At 37.9% G+C, this 19,015-nt stretch overlaps 1 protein-coding gene across 1 annotated transcript; it reads right to left on the bottom strand.

Annotated features, from left to right (window-relative positions):
* Positions 1–2,133: 2,133 nt before the first annotated feature.
* LOC109002369 (disease resistance protein RPV1-like) lies at positions 2,134–4,956 on the bottom strand. The gene is made up of 2 exons (XM_018980078.1): positions 4,736–4,956; positions 2,134–2,524 (listed from the first exon to the last, which is right to left on the bottom strand). The coding sequence occupies exons 1-2, from the start codon at positions 4,954–4,956 to the stop codon at positions 2,134–2,136; spliced, it is 612 nt and encodes a 203-aa protein (XP_018835623.1).
* Between the last annotated feature and the right edge of the window lie 14,059 nt (positions 4,957–19,015).

Raw genomic sequence — 19,015 nt, forward strand, 5'->3', positions numbered from 1 at the left:
TCGAAAATCAACAGGAGGTTTTTGTGTTTACTTTGGTTCTAATCTGATTTCTTGGGGTTCCAAAAAGCAACCCACTATCGCTCGGTCTTCTACGGAGGCTGAGTACAAAGCTGTGGCTAACACCACATGTGAGCTTTTATGGATTCAATCTTTATTAAAAGAACTGGACATTTTTCTTCCTAATCCACCCACATTATGGTGTGATAATCTTGCTGCCACATACTTATCTGTGAACCCAGTACTACACTCTAGAACTAAACATGTGGAACTTGACTTTTACTTCGTAAGAGACCGTGTAGCTGCCAAGACACTCACTGTCTCCTTTGTTCCGGGTAAAGATCAAGTGGCTGACATCTTCACAAAGCCTCTTTCAACGGTCAGATTCAATCATTTACGCTCCTGCCTTACTATATCTCCGATACCAGTTGGAGCGAGGGGGGCTATTGAAGCAAGTAATGACTTACCAAAAAGCCCTTCATGATTCTGCACTCAAATAACCAACAAGAAAAGAAGCCTCTCGAAGGAATTATCAAAACCATCTCTGCTGAGGTGTACAGTCCAAATTTCATCATTGTATTTTTCTGTTATGCATACTGTCTATAAATACTCAGTGAATGAGTATTCTTTGTATTCAAGGGAAATACTGAAATCAATAGTGCATTTATAGAAGTTTCGTTTCTTTCAGTAATTTCATCAAGTAGTTCTTGAGCAATGTTTTCGGTACCTTTTTACCCACTCAATACCTTGGCACTAAAACAGAAGCACAAAGAGCAAGTCCCTCCAAGACGAGGGAGTGTCACAAGGGAGTCGTCACTCCGATGGGTGAACCACTCCAAAATTTTACTTGGGAGGAAAACACAAATCATATACACATGAATCCTGTGTAAAAGACAGAAAATATGGTCAACTTTGCTTAAAAGGAGAGAATTAATATTTTATATATAAAGGAGAGAATTAATGATATATTGAAGCAAACAATGAATCCTAAAAAATTCTGACCGTAAGGTTACTACCACTCCTAATTTTGTTAGTGATCTTTTTGATCGCTGACGAAACATTATCGATATTTCAATTTCGAGGACCTTATTAGAGTGGAGAGTTCCTCCTAGTCGACCCACCTCATTGTCAGGTACTATTGTTTCATTTATTTTTTCTAGATCGACCATAAAAGGGCACGTGGAATCTTGGTACTCAGAAAACAGGTCATTGCAATGATTTAGTACTTGCTTGGATTGTAATTGATCAGTATGCTTATACAAAAGATGAAGTCTACATTCCATCGTAATAATTGGAAAATCACTCGCCAATGAAGCTGCAATGTAGCTGTTCTATAGCATACCCGTCAATTCCTTACCAGGTATGTAGGCTATCCAACAGAAGCCACCTCAAGTAATAAACCGTTTGATTTCATGTCTACTTGTGTTCGCAAGAAAGGACTTCATCACCCAGGCCATGTAATGTACGCATTCGAAATTGACAATTATCAAGGAGGGTTGTTGGATCCCTGCGGATTGAAAAAGAAGCATATAGAACAAGTCCCATCCAATCATCATCACTGTCTAAAGACTAATGCTGAGGGTAAGCCCATTGCCACCGAGTGCCCACGGCTTTGATGAGTCAACCAGTCTTGCACTTTACTCGGAGGGAAACAAAAAGTTAAAAACTATTCCCAATGAAGGGATGAAAGTCCTGTAAACATGGAAGTTTAGTGTCAAATAACAGAGAGAGAGAGAGAGAGCCAATTAAGAGTGAGGGTATGAATCCTTACCAGTGGGCTAGTTGCGTTATCGTGAGGACCAATTATGCCTGCCACTTGTGAAAAAAATGGAGGCAAGCATCCCAGATTTTTCTGGCTTAAGATTTGTACGAGCTGCATCATGTCTTGCTCATAGAGGATACAAGCGCCACAACCTTTGATCGCAATACTGGGGCTGTTGGATGTAAACCGAGCGGTGATGCAGCTTTGCTTGTCTAGGTGGTTGATCGCAATACTAGGCATGCGATATATCAGGAAAATGAAAATGACACTGAAGCTACACAAGAAATGTCTCCTACTAGTAGTTCATAGTCAGCCACAAAAGTAGAAAAAAAAATTAAAAAATAAAGAATGTTTCTAGAGAAAATCTGTGTATCCTACCCGCTCTTTAAATGGAATCCAGAGAGATTGGCCACTTTTTTCAAAGCATTTCTCCAAGTTTGCACCTTATCTTTGTTCTCAATATTTTCCTCGTGTTCAGCAAAGGCATCTCTAAAGGTTTCATCAGGTTTCCCCACATCACGAGGATCTACATAATAGAAAATGGGCAAAACTTTCAACTCTCTATCTTTCATGCATTCAACAATCTCTGCAAGTTCTTCCAAGCACCACGTGGACGATGCATACTCTTTTGAAATAATGATGACGGCCATTCTTGACTTCTCTATTGCTTCCAAGAGTTCCTTCTTAATGGGTGTTCCGATCTCCAGTCTTTCATCATGCTTAAAGGGGATGATAAATTTCTTACACAATGCTTTGTATAGATGGCTGGTAAATGTATACCAGGTTTCACCTATGAAACTTAGGAAAACTTAAGGTATGTTTGGGTGCCAAACTACTCTCAACACTTTCTGAGTATTCTCGTACTTTTTAAAATATTTCACATGCTAAATAACTTAAAATACTTTCAATGGGATCCACAAACCTACTTCAATCTCTACTCATAACTATTCACAAACATTCTATAATACTTATTACTATTATATATAAATAAAAAATAAAATTATTATAATATTTATCACTATTAAATATAAATAAAAAATAAAATCACTATAATATATAAATAAAAAATAAAATCACTATAATATATAAATAAAAAATATTTATCACTATTATATATAAATAAAAAATAAAATCGCTATAATATATAAATAAAAAATAAAATCACTATAATATATAAATAAAAAATAAAATCACTATAACATTTATCACTATTAAATATAAATAAAAAATAAAATCATTATAATATATGAATAAAAAATAAAATCACTATGATATATAAATAAAAAATAAAATCACTATGATATATAAATAAAAAAATAAAATCAATATAATATATAAATAAAAAAATAAAATCACTATAATATATAAATAAAAAATAAAATAACTATAATATATAAATAAAAAATATTTATCACTATTATATATAAATAAAAAATAAAATCGCTATAATATATAAACAAAAAATAAAATCACTATAATATTTATCACTATTAAATATAAATAAAATCACTATAATATATAAATAAAAAATAAAATCACTATAATATATAAATAAAAAATATTTATCACTATTATCTATAAATAAAAAATAAAATTGCTATAATATATAAATAAAAAATAAAATCACTATAATATATAAATAAAAAATAAAATCACTATAATATTTATCACTATTAAATATAAATAAAAAATAAAATCATTATAATATATGAATAAAAAATAAAATCACTATAATATATAAATAAAAAATAAAATCATTATAATATATAAATAAAAAATAAAATCACTATAATATATAAATAAAAAATAAAATAACTATAATATATAAATAAAAAATATTTATCACTATTATATATAAATAAAAAATAAAATTGCTATAATATATAAATAAAAAATAAAATCACTATAATATATAAATAAAAAATAAAATCACTATAATATATAATAAATAAAAAATAAAATTACTATAAAATTTATCACTATTAAATATAAATAAAAAATAAAATCACTATAATATATAAATAAAAAATAAAATAACTGTAATATATAAATAAAAAATATTTATCACTATTATATATAAATAAAAAATAAAATCGATATAATATATAAATAAAAAATAAAATCACTATAATATATAAATAAAAAATAAAATCACTATAATATATAAATAAAAAATAAAATCACTATAATATATAATAAATAAAAAATAAAATTACTATAATATTTATCACTATTAAATATAAATAAAAAATAAAATCATTATAATATTTCTCTCTATTATATATAAATAAAAAATAAAATCACTAAAATATATAAATAAAAATAAAATCACTATTAGATATAAATAAAAAATAAAATACTATAATATTTATCACTATTATATATAAATTAAAAATAAAATCACTATAATATATAAATAAAAAAATAACATTACTATAATATTTATCACTATTATATATATATATATATATAAATAAAATTATTATAATATTTATCACTATTATATATAAATTAAAAATAAAATCATTATAATATTTATTATTAAAAATAAAATTATTATAATATTTATGGGACCCACATATTTTTCAACTACCTACTCAAAAGTCAACAACTCAACATATTTCACACATCCAAACAACTCAAAATACTCTCAATGGAACCCACAAACTCACTCCAATCTTTACTCATAATTATTCACAAATATTCTCAACACTTCTCAACACTCAAACGGACCCTTAGTATTTCCATCGGTGTTCGGAACAAGAGGAAGGATCTGACGATGATGGGGTTGTTTGAATATTGCTGGTAAAAGCCATATCGGACACTTGGTTAGCTAATTAAGCATCTTATATGCAATGCAAAAGCAAGCCCTCAATTAACTGATCGATCTTCCCCAAAACTCATGCTAGTCACAGGCCTTTTAAAAAGTGAAAGTAATTGTATATTATTTTGCACACATATTCAAGTGTACAGTACTGGCATGATTGGTCTGGAGCATGATGTTGAGGTATGATATCAGGCTTATCATCGTGCTGTATATTTACAGCTGGATGCTTCGACTTTGGGTCAATATTCGGAGAGGCTTCTTTGGCTTCATCCTTGGCTGCGTTGACTAGTGGATTTCTGCCGAGGAATGTCCCACTGAACATGGATGGATGCAGTTCTACAAGTTCTTTGTCTCTCAACGTGCGATACATGATCAGCCAGCTCAGTTTGGATGCATAATCTTCTTTTCTTATCTTCTCTTATCTCAATCATTATAATTTTTTTAAATTTTCATATAAAAATATAATAAATAATTTATTTTTTTAAAATTTTAAAATAAAAATATATAAAAAATATATTTTAATAATATTTTATTTAACTACTATTTAAAATATCTCATACCTATCCAAATTAAGTACCGCCTTGAATTTAATACATATATCAATTTTTGGTCAGTACCAACGTGTATCAAGGGCGGAAGAGTGAAACCTCCAGGCCGAAAGAAATCCTTGGAAAAGTTTGGAATTTTTAAAGGTTAGGAAGAGTCAAAGTCGTCGAAGTCTTCCTAGTTCCTAGTGCAGATCAATGAGGAACATAGTAGGAAACTTCCTTACTTGGGCCGTAGCATTATGAAGGGATTTCCCAATGCTAAGACCATGGGTAACCTTGGCATGCTCTTCTGAGAATTCTCGCATTTGTATTTTGAAGGCATGATAAGCAAAGTATCCAATTTTGATCAACTATACAGCACAGGTCCATTAACCAATTAAATGAATTAGAATATGACTATTAATTAACCTATAGTAAATAGAATGATAAAATATAATAAAATTAAATAAATTAATAATAAAAAAAATTAAATATTTTTTAAATAAATATTATTTTATTATTATATAATGAATAAATAATTAATTTAATACTAGAATTTCATTGGAATAAAATAATTTAAGTTAAATTTATTTTATATTATTTTATTATTATATAATAAAAAATTGAATAATTCATTGAAATTTGATGAGGATAGCTACAATGTTAAAAGTAAAATTTGACTTTCTACATTGCGAGTGCTTTTAGCTAGCTAGCTAGCCAGCTATGGGTGTTGGGGTATATGTGGAGACTGGTTTGGAGCTGAAAAAGTGTTTGCTGAAAGTTGACTTGACAGTTGGCTCGAGCCAAGTTCGCTCGACTTTGTTCGACAGATCGCTCGAGCGAAGGCAAGTCAAAGAGGTTCGCTCGACAGACTGCTCGAGCGAAGGCAAGTCAGAGAGGTTCACTCGAGTCTCGCTCAACACTCCGCTCGAGCGAGACACAAACCCTAGTGTTCGCTTGACACTCCGCTTGAGCCAATGTTCATTTGGTTGTTCACTCCAGTCGCACTCGACAGTCCGCTCGAGCGAAGTACGCAGATTTTGCCAGATTAGGATTTCTAGCGCCACTCACTATATATATGTCATATTAGACTTGTGTTGTACGGCCAGAAGCATATTTTGAGTAAGAACAATTGTCTTGTGAGTGCATATTGTGTGAGAGAGCAAAAAGCCCTAGAGAGTGTGAGTTGAGATTGAGTGATTGTAATCTCCTCTGGTTAATAAGATTTCTGCAGCTCCTGTGGACGTAGGCAATTTGCCGAACCACGTAAATATTGTGTCGTGTTCTTGATTGTGTTACTTTTACTTTATTTGTCATCGTTGGTATGTGTACTTTGCATAGTATTTCACAACAACTGGTATCAAGAGCCAAGGTCGGATCTGAAAGTGAATGATGACTAGAGATAAAGTGAACGCACCCGGGATCGAGAAGTTTGACGGCACTAATTTTGGGTATTGGAAGATGCAGATTGAGGATTATCTCTATGGGAAGAGGCTCCACCTTCCACTGTTGGGAAATAAGCCGGAGAGCATGTCTGATGCTAAGTGGACCCTATTAGATCGACAGGTTCTAGGTCTTGTTCTGCTGACTTTATCAAGAACAGTGGCACACAATGTCAGTAAGGAGAGAACCACGGTGGATCTCATGGCGACTTTATCAGGTATGTATGAAAAGCCGTCTGCGAACAATAAGGTGCACTTGATGAAGAAATTGTTCAATCTGAAGATGTCTGAAGGTATGTCTGTAGCCCAACACTTGAATGAATTCAATACGATCACAAATCAACTATCATCTGTAGAGATTGAGTTTGATGATGAGATCAGAGCGTTGATTATGTTGGCATCGTTGCCAAACAGTTGGGAGGCCATGAGGATGGCTGTGAGTAGTTTAGCCGGCAAGGCAAAACTGAACTACGATGACATATGTGACATGGTGCTTGCTGAAGAGGTACGTAAGAGAGACATGGGTGAGTCTTCGGGTTCAGGATCTGCCCTGATTGTTGACAATAGGGGTAGAGGACATGGAAGATCAATCTCCAAGAGCAGGGGAAATAGCAAGATGAGATCTGGGCAGCAGATCACATGCTGGAGTTGTGGCAAGCCGGGCCACATCAAGAGAAATTGCAAGAATCAAGAAAGTTCTGAGGATGATGCTGTGAATGTAGTAGCAGAAGAATTTCATGATGCCTTACTTCTTGCAGTGCACAGTCCGATTGATGATTGGGTGTTGGATTCAGGGTCTTCGTTCCATAGCACTTCACATCGAGAAATCATGCAGAATTATGTTGCTGGTGATTTTGGGAAGATGTATACGGCTAATGGAGAGGCATTGGATGTAGTGGGAGTGGGTGATGTGCACATCACACTTCCAAACAGGAGCGTGTGGACTTTACAGCAAGTCACACATGTTGCAAATCTGAAGAAAAACTTGATTTCTGTGGGACAACTTGATGACAACGGTTTTGCAGTAGTGTTCTCTGGAGGGGCTTGGAAGATCACTAAGGGTGCGCTGGTCTTAGCGCATGGTAAGAGATCTAACTCTTTGTATTTGACATCAGGGTCCAGTGATGTGCAGGGAAATACAAGAGTGCAGAAAAGCAGGCTTGATCGCGCAAAACATGTGAGGAAGCTAAAGGGAGTCAGCTTTGTCGTTCCTCATGAAAGTCTGGAAAAGTTGGCTAAGGTTGCCAAAATTGGTTTGAGACCGGATACTCCTAGTGCAGTGGGAGTTATGAGTCGCCCTAAGGAAGATGTATGTGGAAGACTGAAGTCGGGCTTGACTTCAGGGCGTTTTCTAGCTTGAAGACGGGAGCTGTGAGCTGCAGAGATGATAGGACTTGACTGGAAACAGTGGCTGGCATGTGGAGACCTAGTCTCCAAGTGGGAGATTGTTGGGGTATATGTGGAGACTGGTTTGGAGCTGAAAAAGTGTTTGCTGAAAGTTGGCTTGACAGTTGGCTCGAGCCAAGTTAGCTCGACAGACCGCTCGAGCGAAGGCAAGTCAGAGAGGTTCGCTCGACATCGCTCGACAGACCGCTCGAGCGAAGGCAAGTCAGAGAGGTTCGCTCGAGTCTTGCTCAACACTCCGCTCGAGCGAGACACAAACACTAGTGTTCACTTGACACTCCGCTCGAGCCAATGTTCATTTGGTTGTTCGCTCGAATCGCGCTCGACAGTCCGCTCGAGCGAAGTACGCAGATTTTACCAGATTAGGGTTTCCAGCGCCACTCACTATATATATGTCATATTAGACTTGTGTTGTACTGCTAGAAGCATATTTTGAGTGAGAACAATTGTCTTGTGAGTGCATATTGTGTGAGAGAGCAAAAAGTCCTAGAGAGTGTGAGTTGAGATTGAGTGATTGTAATCTCCTCTGGTTAATAAGATTTCTGCAGCTCCTGTGGACGTAGGCAATTTGCTGAACCACGTAAATACTGTGTCGTATTCTTGATTGTGTTGCTTTTACTTTATTTGTCATCGTTAGTGTGTGTATTTTACATAGTATTTCACAACAATGGGGACTCGTGATTCTGACGCATTATGTACATAACCTTGAATGAGGCTTTTGTCTCCTCTCCTGCAACCAATATGTTGGATGACAGTTGGTTACAATTATATATTATTCTCTCTTTAAATTTTCCATTTGATACAGCCGATTACAATTATATATTATTATCTCTTTAGATTTTCATTCGATCTTCCCTACCCACTTCCTTAAAGTGTTGGCATTGCAGTAGCCCTTGTTCCAATTATATATTATTATCTCTTTAGATTTTTCATGTTTTCTAAATCTGAGATCATCTGCTGAGCCTTTCCGATATGCAGTCGTCTTAAAATTCCTACGTCGTCGTCCATCATTAGATCATGTACGTGGGTTCATAAAAAATAGAGCGGCTTTGTTCGATGTCGGTGCTGGGACAATTGAAGAATTCTCGAAACGTGTTGATTCGGTTATCAAATGAAGAAGATTATGTAAGTGTGATGGCTCGAGGTAATGCTGATGTGGTAGGTGTGCCATACAAAGTTTTTCATTGGACACCAGGTTTTAATGAAGTTGAAGACTCTCCTTTGGTTCCTGTTTGGATCTCTTTTCCAGGTTTCCCTCTAACTATTTTCATTTTTCCATTCTGAATAGCATTGGCAGAGGGTTTGGATGATTTTTGAAAAGAGATAATCCAGCAGCTTGTGTCACGTGACCTGAGGCTGCACGTATTTGTGTGGAGATGGATGTTTCATTGCCGTTGCATCATCGTTTTTGGTTAGGTCCTCCAGGACTTGATTCCAGTCATTTTCAAAAAGTGGTGTATGAATCCGTTCTAGTGTTTTGTGGCTGGTGCCTTAAACAAGGACATGGAGAACAAAATTGTGGATTGAAAAATAAATCTGCTATGAAAGGCAAACAGAAACTAGTGCAAGAGGAAGGAGGTAGAGAGGCTGCGAAACAAATATGACAAGTGGTGGGCGGTAAGAAAAATGATGACAGAAAGACGAATGTACGGGAGGAGGGTGATCGTCGAAATCCTGCAAAACGTAAGGAAATTCTAGATCGGATTAGAAGCAGGAATAAAGAGCAAGAATCACATAATATGGAGATTTTATTCGTATCCTCTAATGGGATTATTACGACCAAAAATCAATTCAATCTGGAAGTGGAACCAATGGCATTGAAGGAAAGAGTTTAAGAGATTGTAGAAGAGGCTTCGGGGCGTTTGGGTTCTCAGTTGAATGAAGATAACATGAAAATAGGTTTTTTGGAGCGTTCGTCAAAATCCTCATGGATTGAACAATCTGAAAACGTGGCTGGTAAGGAAGTTTTTTATGAAGTCGAGGATGGATTTCCTTCCTAGAGAAGCTCATTAAAGTTGATAGTTGAAGCATTGGAGTTTGAGATTGTAGAGTTGGCTGCAAAATGTTATGAATAAGATAGTGAGATTGACGTTCCAATCAAATATCTTCGGGGAGTGAAAAAGAAGAAAGCCACCGTTGTTCTTCAGAGAACAACTCGTTCCAATAAACATTATTGATTAAATGAAGATTCTTATATGGAATATTAGAGGTATTTGTTCGTCGAAGGCTAACCTGCAGCGTTATATGAATAAACACCGGCCATCGATGGTAGTTTTATTAGAATCTTTTCTTTCGGTTAATAAGTGTCCTGTTGGGCACGTTGGTTACATCTTCCTAATTTTTGTCATAATATAGAAGAGGGAGGAAAAGTTTGGCTTTTCTGAGCGGAGGGGATTGATTTTCAGTTGCATTCGGCAATGGAACAAGCATTATTAGGATGGTTTTCGATGGAAATAATCGAATGTTTGCGACGTTCGTCTATGCGAGTTGTTTTCAACGGCAGCAGCGTGATTTATGGAATTACCTAAGTGGTCTAGATGTGAATGGAAGGTCTTGGTTAGTGGGAGGTGATTTTAATATCATTCGTTCAGAAACGGAAAAAATTGGTGGTATTTTTCGATCCTCTGGTGCTCGCCTTGAATTCAATAATTGTATTCATTCAATAATTGTATTCAAGATTTTGGTTTACTTGATCTTCCTTTAGTGGGTCATCGGTTTTCTTGGTGTAATGGGAGGTTAGGGGATGGTAGAATTTGGACACGGCTTGATAGAGTATTGGTAAATTCTGAGTTTATTTCGGAATTGCCGGGGGGACAAATGAAATATTTACCTCGTACGTCATCGGATCATTGTCCAATGATTATTCATCTGAATCAGGAACGACAGGCTGGTCCTAGGCCTTTCCGGTTTCAAAGAATGTGGTGCTCTCATGAGAACTTCCTCCCTGTGGTTTGGGAGTGTTGGGAGCAGATTGTGCAGGGATGTCCTATGGTGCAAGTTAGTGTGAACCTAAAGAAATTGAAACAAGTTTTGAGAAAATGGAATTTTGAGGTTTTTGGCGGGGTGGACTCAGATATAAAGGCTATTGAAGAAGAGTTGATGGCACTTGAGCAGAATGTCATGGCTGATTATTCGCAGGAGATGGAAGCTGATTTATTACGTTGCAAACAAAAGCATCTCTATTATCTGCATAGAGAAGAATCATGGGATGTCAAAAACCTAGGATAAAGTGGCTTTCGGAAGGAGATGATAATACGGTATACTTTCATGCTTCTTTAAAGTGCAAAAAAAAAATTTAGAGTGCTAGACAAGATGACTCTTGAAGATGGTAGGGTGCTTGAATCGGCAGATGTAGTTCTAGATGGGGCGGTGGAATTCTTCCAAAATCAATTGATGTCGTCATCTGTGTCCATTGAGGAGCCTTATCTCCCTTATTATCAGTTGAGGATAATATAGCTTTGTGCAGAGCTCTAGTATTGGCTGAAGTGAAGGAGGCACTTTGGTCCATTCCACAAGATAGTAGTCCTGGCCCGAATGGTTTCTCGGCAGATTTTTCCAAAATGCTTGGGACATCATCAAAGAGGATTTATTGAAGATGGCCAAAGAATTCTTTGAGGGAAAGCCTTTATCCACGTTCATTGGTGCCACTAATATTGTTCTCCTCCCTAAAGTGGAAAAACCAAACAGTTTCTCAAACTTTCGACTGATAAGTTTGTGTTCAGTAGGCTACAAGATTTCGGCTAAGCTGCTGGTATTTTGTTTGGCACCATTCATGGAGAAGTTAATTTTTGAAGAACAATCAGCATTTCTTAAAGGCCATGGTATTTTTGATAACATCTCTCCTGCCCAAGAACTTGTTCACAACATCCATAAGGAAGCAAGAGGTGGTAATATCATGATCAAGGCATATGATAGGGTGAACTGGAAATTTTTAATGGATGTGATGCGAAGGTTGGGTTTTTCGGAAAAATGAAGGAGTTTGGTTTTTAATTGTATTTCATCTCCGATGTGCTCGGTTATGTTAAATGGATCAACGAAAGGTTTTTTCAAGCCTTCATGTGGTCTACGCCAAGGTGATTCATTATCGCCATACCTTTTTATTTTATCCCATGAGTTGCTTTCAAGAATGATCCGAGATGATTTTTGACAGGGAAGTGTCAAGCTATTTAAGTCTCATAGGAGTGTGTCGATTTCTCATTTGTTCTACGCGGATGATATCCTTATTTTTGCAAATGGAGGAAAAAAATCGATGACTCAGTTGATGAAGACGTTACAAGCGTATGAACACATATGGAGGCAGTTGGTAAGCCCGGCGAAATCCTCCATTTTTTCTCTTCTAATTTTTCACTTTGCATGAAATTAGAAGTGCTGCGTATTACTGGCTTTACGGAAGGCAAATGGCCTTGTATCTATTTAGGAGTGTCGCTTCATGTGGGGAGAATTACCATTCGGATATTCGAACCATTGCTTATGAAAATTAAAAAAAAAACTGGCTAGCTGGAAGAGTAAGTTACTCTCTTTTGGGGATAAAATTACTCTTATCAAACATGTATTATCTAGCATGTCGATTCATATTTTATCTGTTATGAACCTGTCGAAGGGAGTTCTGAAAGCTCTAACAGCTATGTTCTCTAATTTCCTCTGGAATTCTGGTGAAGAGAGAAAGAAGTGGAAATGGGTAGTATGGAAAAATATTTGCCTGTCGGTGGAAGAAGGTGGTCTGGGTATAAGAGATCTTTGTGAAGTTCAAACTTCATTGTTTATGAAATTTGCCTGGAAAGTGCTTGTGGGGAAGTCTTGTTGGGCGAAATTCTTCAAGGAAAAATATGTGGGAGATTATCATCCAGCCTCTGTTTCTAGTTCTGTGGGAGCAAGATTTTGGAAGGGTGTTATGTCAGTAATGCCAATGGTTGTTAAAAATTCAAGAACTTTGGTTCGAAAAGGTGACATAAATTTTTGATTTGAAAATTGGTTGGGGGATGGCGCCATTGTTGAGTCTTATGAGATAGTGGGTGATTCACGGCTGAAAATTGCGGAACTCCTTTCCTCCTCGGGCTGGGATATTCCCAGATTATCTAATCTTGTACCTGCAGAGCTAGTCAAAAAAGTTATAGAATGGCAGGGGAAGGTGCAGTTGGGCAACGACATTTTGATTTGGCAACCAAACTGGTAGATTCTCGACGAAATCGGCCTGGGAGTTAATTCGTGCTCATGGAAATATTTGTCCGTGGCGAAAATGGTTATGGCATAAAAGTGTGCCCAAGAAAATGTTCTTTGTTTGTTGGAGAGCAAGAAAGGAAGCCTTACTTGTAGATGATATGATCGCTAAGCTTGGGATCTCATTGGCTCAAACTGTAATTATGTAACAATATATAAGATTGAGAAGACTATTTGTGTAATGGATAGTATTTTTGTATTGAATCAGATCTGTAAAATGACAGGGATAATGCTCTCTTCGAGGGGAAGCTCCTCCAAACAGCATGAACAGTAAAATCTTCTAGAATAATCTCTCTACTCCTCACAACAGACTCATATACTAATAAAATGAAAATACTATAATGCCCTTAATATAACTGGGCCCAAGGCCACTTGAAAACTAACTAAATGTCAAATAAGGCCTACGGCCTCATGGTCCACGACCTAGGTGCTTTCTTTATTCTTCAAACTACAAGGCCCATGGCTCCCAAAGCCTTCACACTAAGCTTCAGACGTGAAGATACGGAAATATACGCGACTTAGGGTTCACTTCAACAACAACCCAGTTTTGTCTTCTCATGTTTGTCGGCGCCGTGTGACAACTCCCCTCCCCTTCACAAAACCTTGCCCACAAGGTGGGGAAAATTTGAACAAAGGACATGGTAAGGCTCCCACGAAGCATCTTCCGTCGTTCCTCCATGCCATCGGATCAACAGTTCCACGAGAGGTTTGTTGTTCACTTTTCTCAAGCTTCCATTTTTATCAACTGGAGGTAGTGTAATGATGGGGCTAATGTGCTGACCCACTTTCGGCTTTAGTTGAGAAACATGAAACACGTTATGGATCTGTGATGAAGGGGGTAATTTCAGTCGATATGCAACCTCACCGATTTTTTTCTCTATTTGATAGGGCCCATAAAAACGTGGTGACAGTTTGAGATTTTTTCTTTGGATGAGTGATGACTGTCGATAGGGCTGCAGCCTCAAGAAGACCCAGTCCCCTTCACGGTAGTGTCTCTCCTTTCTTTTCTTGTCAGCGTATTTTTTCATCCTTTCCTAAGCCTTGACTAAATTTTGCTTCAACAGGTGCCATAGTTGCTCTCGGTTTTGCAAGGTCAGCTCCACTTCTTCTACTCTTGCCGTGCCTTTAATGTAATTGCATAGCTTAGGGGGTGCATAACCATATAGTGCTTCAAAAGGAGAGATCTTTAGAGATGCATGTTGACTGGAATTATAACACCATTCTGCAAGTTCGACCCATAGTGCCCACTCTTTAGGTCTGTCTAATACATAGCTTCTCAGATAATTCTCCACCCACTTATTAACAGCCTCGGTTTGCCCATCCGTTTGAGGATGATAGGCAGTACTAAAGGCTAGTTGAACGCCCTGTAAGGTAAAGAGTTCAGTCCAGAATTTGCTTGTAAACGTGGGATCTCTATCCGATACAATAGAAGTAGGCATGCCATGTAACTTAAAAATGTGCTTCATGAAAAGTTGGGCCACCCCCTTAGCTGTATAGGGATGGGACAAGGGCACAAAATGGGCGTATTTTGTAAACCTGTCAACAACGACCCACAATGTATTGAACCTCCCTGAGGTTGGTAAGCCTTCCACCAAGTCCATGGTAATTTCAGCCCATGGTCGAGATGGTACGGGTAAGGGCTGTAAAAGCCCACTTGGAAGAGTATTATCCACTTTTACCACCTGACACACATCACAAGCTTTTAAAATACTTTTCACATCATTTTTCATGCCTGGCCAATAAAACTCTCTTTGTACGCGGTGAATGGTCTTGTCAAAGCCCAAGTGCCTCCCCATGGGGCTGCTATGCAACAAGCTCAACAACTTGTTAATAAATGAGTTGTCCGCTGGAATATACATCTTGCTTTTGTAAAAAATGATTCCATTTCTAACTGCATAGGGGCTGTTAAAGTCATCACCTTGGTACTTCCGCAACAGCTCCTGTGTCGTTGGATCGGCCCCATATAAACGCTGAATTTCTGTGACCCAATCCCAACTTGGTAGTGATAACATAGCCACTGTCACTTCCTCAAAGCTTTCTTGTCGGGAAAGGGCATCGGCCACAACGTTCTCCTTACCCTTCTTATATTGGATTAGGAAGTCGTACCCCATCAACTTAGAAATCCATTTTTGCTGCATATTAGTGCCTACTCTTTGATCCAGCAGAAACTTTAGACTTTGGTGGTCGGTTTTGACCACAAAAGTCTGCCCTAACCGATAAGGTCGCCATTTTTGCACAGCTGAAACTAGTGCAAACAACTCTTTCTCGTATGTCGACATTGTTAAAGCCCTTCCTTTTAAGGCTTTGCTGAAAAAAGCTATCGGCCTTCCTCCTTGCATTAACACTGCTCCAATGGCCTCTCCTGAGGCATCACACTCTATAACAAAAGGGGACTGAAAATTAGGCAAGGCTAGCACTGGTGGCTGTGTAACAGCCTTCTTTAATGCTTCAAAGGCATATTGGGCTTCATTTCCCCATGTGAAACTGTCCTTTTTTAACAAATCTGTTAAACGGGCAGCAATGGCTCCATATCCCTTAATGAACTTACGATAGTATCCCGTCAACCCAAGGAATCCTCTTAGGGCCTGAACGGACTTTGGAATTGGCCAATCCAACATGGCCCTCAATTTTTCTGGGTCGGCACGCACCCCCTGTCCAGAAATGAGGTATCCCAAATACGACACTTCTTCACAACAAAAACTGCACTTGCTCATCTTGGCATAAAGTTGATTACCCCTTAGGGTGTCAAAAGTAGCTTTTAAATGATCCAAGTGAGCTGCCTCATCTTTGCTGTAAATAAGAATATCATAAAAAAAAACTAAAATGAACTTTCTTAAATAAGGTTTAAAAACCTGATTCATTAAGCTCTGAAATGTGGATGGGGCATTTGTTAGGCCAAACGACATCACTAGGAACTCGTAGTGTCCCTCATGTGTGCGGAATGCCGTCTTAGGAATATCTTCTGGTTTGACCCGTATTTGATGATAGCCCGACCTTAAGTCGAGCTTGGAAAACACCGTAGCTCCATGTAATTCGTCAAGCAGCTCTTCCACCACCGGAATAGGATATTTATCCTTCATTGTGGCCTTGTTTAAGGCCCTGTAATCCACACAAAGTCGCCAAGTTCCATCAGCCTTTCTCACCAAAAGAACGGGTGAGGAGTAAGGGATTTGGCTTGGGCGAATAACCCCTGAGTCCAGCAACTCATTGACAATCTTTTCAATCTCGTCTTTTTGAAAATATGGATAACGATAGGGACGCACAGAAACTGGTTGAGTTCCAGATTGGAGGGTAATGGTATGGTCATGGGAACGGGTAGGGGGTAAGCCTTTTGGTGTGGAAAAAATTTCTGGGTATTGATGAAGTATTTGCTGAATGTTTGGTGGTATGTTAGGCTGGCTAATTTGTGGATCCATTAAGTGTAGCAACACCCCTTTGTTTTCCATTTTATTGTGTTTTTGAATTGGTCCTTCTTCGATCCATGTATTCATAATGAGCCCTTTTAACTGTACAGCTTGATTTTGGAGAGTAAATTGCATAGTAAGCTCTTGAAAATTCCATAAGATGTAGCCCAATCCTTGTAGCCATTGTATGCCAAGTACCATGTCACATCCCGCCAATGGTAATACATACATATCCAGCTGAAACATTTGCCCTTGAATAGCCACCTTCACCGCCTTTACTTTTCCTTCACTGTCTAACAAGTCACCATTAGCAACCTTAACTCTCACCTTTTCATCATAAACAGGGAGTGTAATGCGGTTCAAAACTGCTGGGTCAAGGAAATTGTGGGTGCTTCCGGAGTCTATGAGAATGGTAACCCATTGACTTCCCAACTTTCCCTTTACTTGCATTGTTTTTGGACTCAAGGATCCAATAATTGCATGTAATGATATTTCTGGTGATTTTTCAGGATTCAAGCTGTCCAACAACTCCTGTGGATCCCCTATTGGTGCAGCAACCTGTGCTTGTTCCTCAATGTCTTCTTCCACCTCTTCAATCAGATAAAGCCGTAGTGTTTGGCAACGATGGCCAGGATGCCACTTGGCCTCACAATGGTAACATAAGCCTTTTTCTCTCCTTATTTTCATTTGGCTTTGGCTGATTTTGTGAACTGGAACTACAGCATTACCTTGGTAACTGTTTGGGGTAGTAGGAAGATGGTTGGTGTGTGTTTAGCTCGGTCTTGACTGGTATGGATTGGGTAACAGTTTAAGAGATGGTGGGTCATTGTAATGGGGTTGTTGGTGTCGTGGGGTTAATTTCTTATGGAGAGAAACTTTCTCCTCCTGAATTCTGGCCAGCCCATAAGCTTCCATTAAACTATTTGGATTAAACATCCTAACAGTTAATCTGATTTCATCTTTTAAGCCACCGAGGAAGCAGCTTAGCTTATAAGACTCTGATAATCGCCGTAGCCGATTAGATAATGCTTCAAAATTAGCCTTATATTCCTCCACCGTACCCACTTGCCTTAGCCTAGTTAATTGTTCCATAGGATCATCATAACTAGAAGGCCCAAATCTGAGCAATAAAGCTGTCACAAACTCCTCCCAACCAATCAACAAACCTGATTCATCTAAATATTGAAACCAAACTAGTGCCTTACCCTCCACATGAAAGGACACTAACCCTAAACGATGTTGTGGAAGTGTATTGTGGAAGGTAAAAAACTGATTCACCTTATAGAGCCATCCATGGGGATCATCCCCATTGAAAACAGGAAAAGCTAACCTTACAGCTCGAGGTTGAACATCTCCTGGGTGATTTACCAACTGTTGATTTATGGAATTATCTCCAGTGTTGCTTGGTCCCGCTGATAATATTATGTTAACTTTACGCAGATCTGATGCCATTGTAGAAAATTGCTGCATCATAGCTTCCATTTGCCGTCTCATTGCCTGCATCTCCACGCTGATTGTAGTAAACTGGGAATCGGTCTGTTGGATGTGAATTTCTGTCGAGTGCTTGAAGGATTGAAAGCCTTCATTGAGATCTTTGAGTCTTGTGCCTTCAGCCATGATTTCAAAAGCAGGAAAGGGGCTCTTGATACCACTTGTAACAATATATAAGATTGAGAAGAATATTTGTGTAATAGATAGTATTTTTGTATTGAATCAGATCTGTAAAATGACAGGGATAATGCTCTCTTCGAGGGGAAGCTCTTCCAAACAGTGTGAACAGTAAAATCTTCTAGAATAATCTCTCTACTCCTCACAACAGACTCATATACTAATAAAATGAAAATACTATAATGCCCTTAATATAACTGGGCCCAAGGCCACTTGAAAACTAACTAAATGTCAAATAAGGCTTACGGCCTCATGGTCCATGACCCAGGTGCTATCTTTATTCTTCAAACTACAAGGCCCATGGCTCCCAAAGCCTTCACACTAAGCTTCAGACGTGAAGATACGGAAATATACGCGACTTAGGGTTCACTTCAACAACAACCCAGTTTTGTCTTCTCATGTTTGTCGGCGCCGTGTGACAAATTATTGTGCCAGGTCTAAGCAGGAAACAATTGATCATGTTTTATGTGAAGGGGAATTGACAACTAAAGTCTTGGATTATTTTGCTGCCATTGTGGGTATTCGTTTACCTCAAGTTCGGTCTTGGAAAGGAACTCTAAACTTATGGTGGCTTCGTGCGTCGTATGTTTCTCAAGCTGGTTTATGCCGTGGATTACTCCCTATTTTGATTTTGATTACATGGGCGTTATGGAGGGCAAGGTGCAATGCGAGAATGGAGGATAAAAACACAGAGTGGCATGCGGTTGCTATGCGGGTTAAAGGTGCCTTGCTTGACCTTTTTTCTCAAGACCGGAAGTTCAAGAAAC

The sequence above is a fragment of the Juglans regia genome, chromosome 15, assembly GCF_001411555.2.
Source record: "Juglans regia cultivar Chandler chromosome 15, Walnut 2.0, whole genome shotgun sequence".
NCBI classification, from domain to species: Eukaryota; Viridiplantae; Streptophyta; class Magnoliopsida; order Fagales; family Juglandaceae; genus Juglans; species Juglans regia.

Excerpts from the sequence above, each read along its gene's own strand:
- LOC109002369 (XM_018980078.1), bottom strand. The coding sequence starts at position 4,956 with ATGTATCGCACGTTGAGAGACAAAGAACTTGTAGAACTGCATCCATCC. Across the intron at positions 2,525-4,735 it reads GCTCCAGACCAATCATGCCA|CCATCTATACAAAGCATTGT; the intron begins GTACTGTACACT and ends TACATTTACCAG.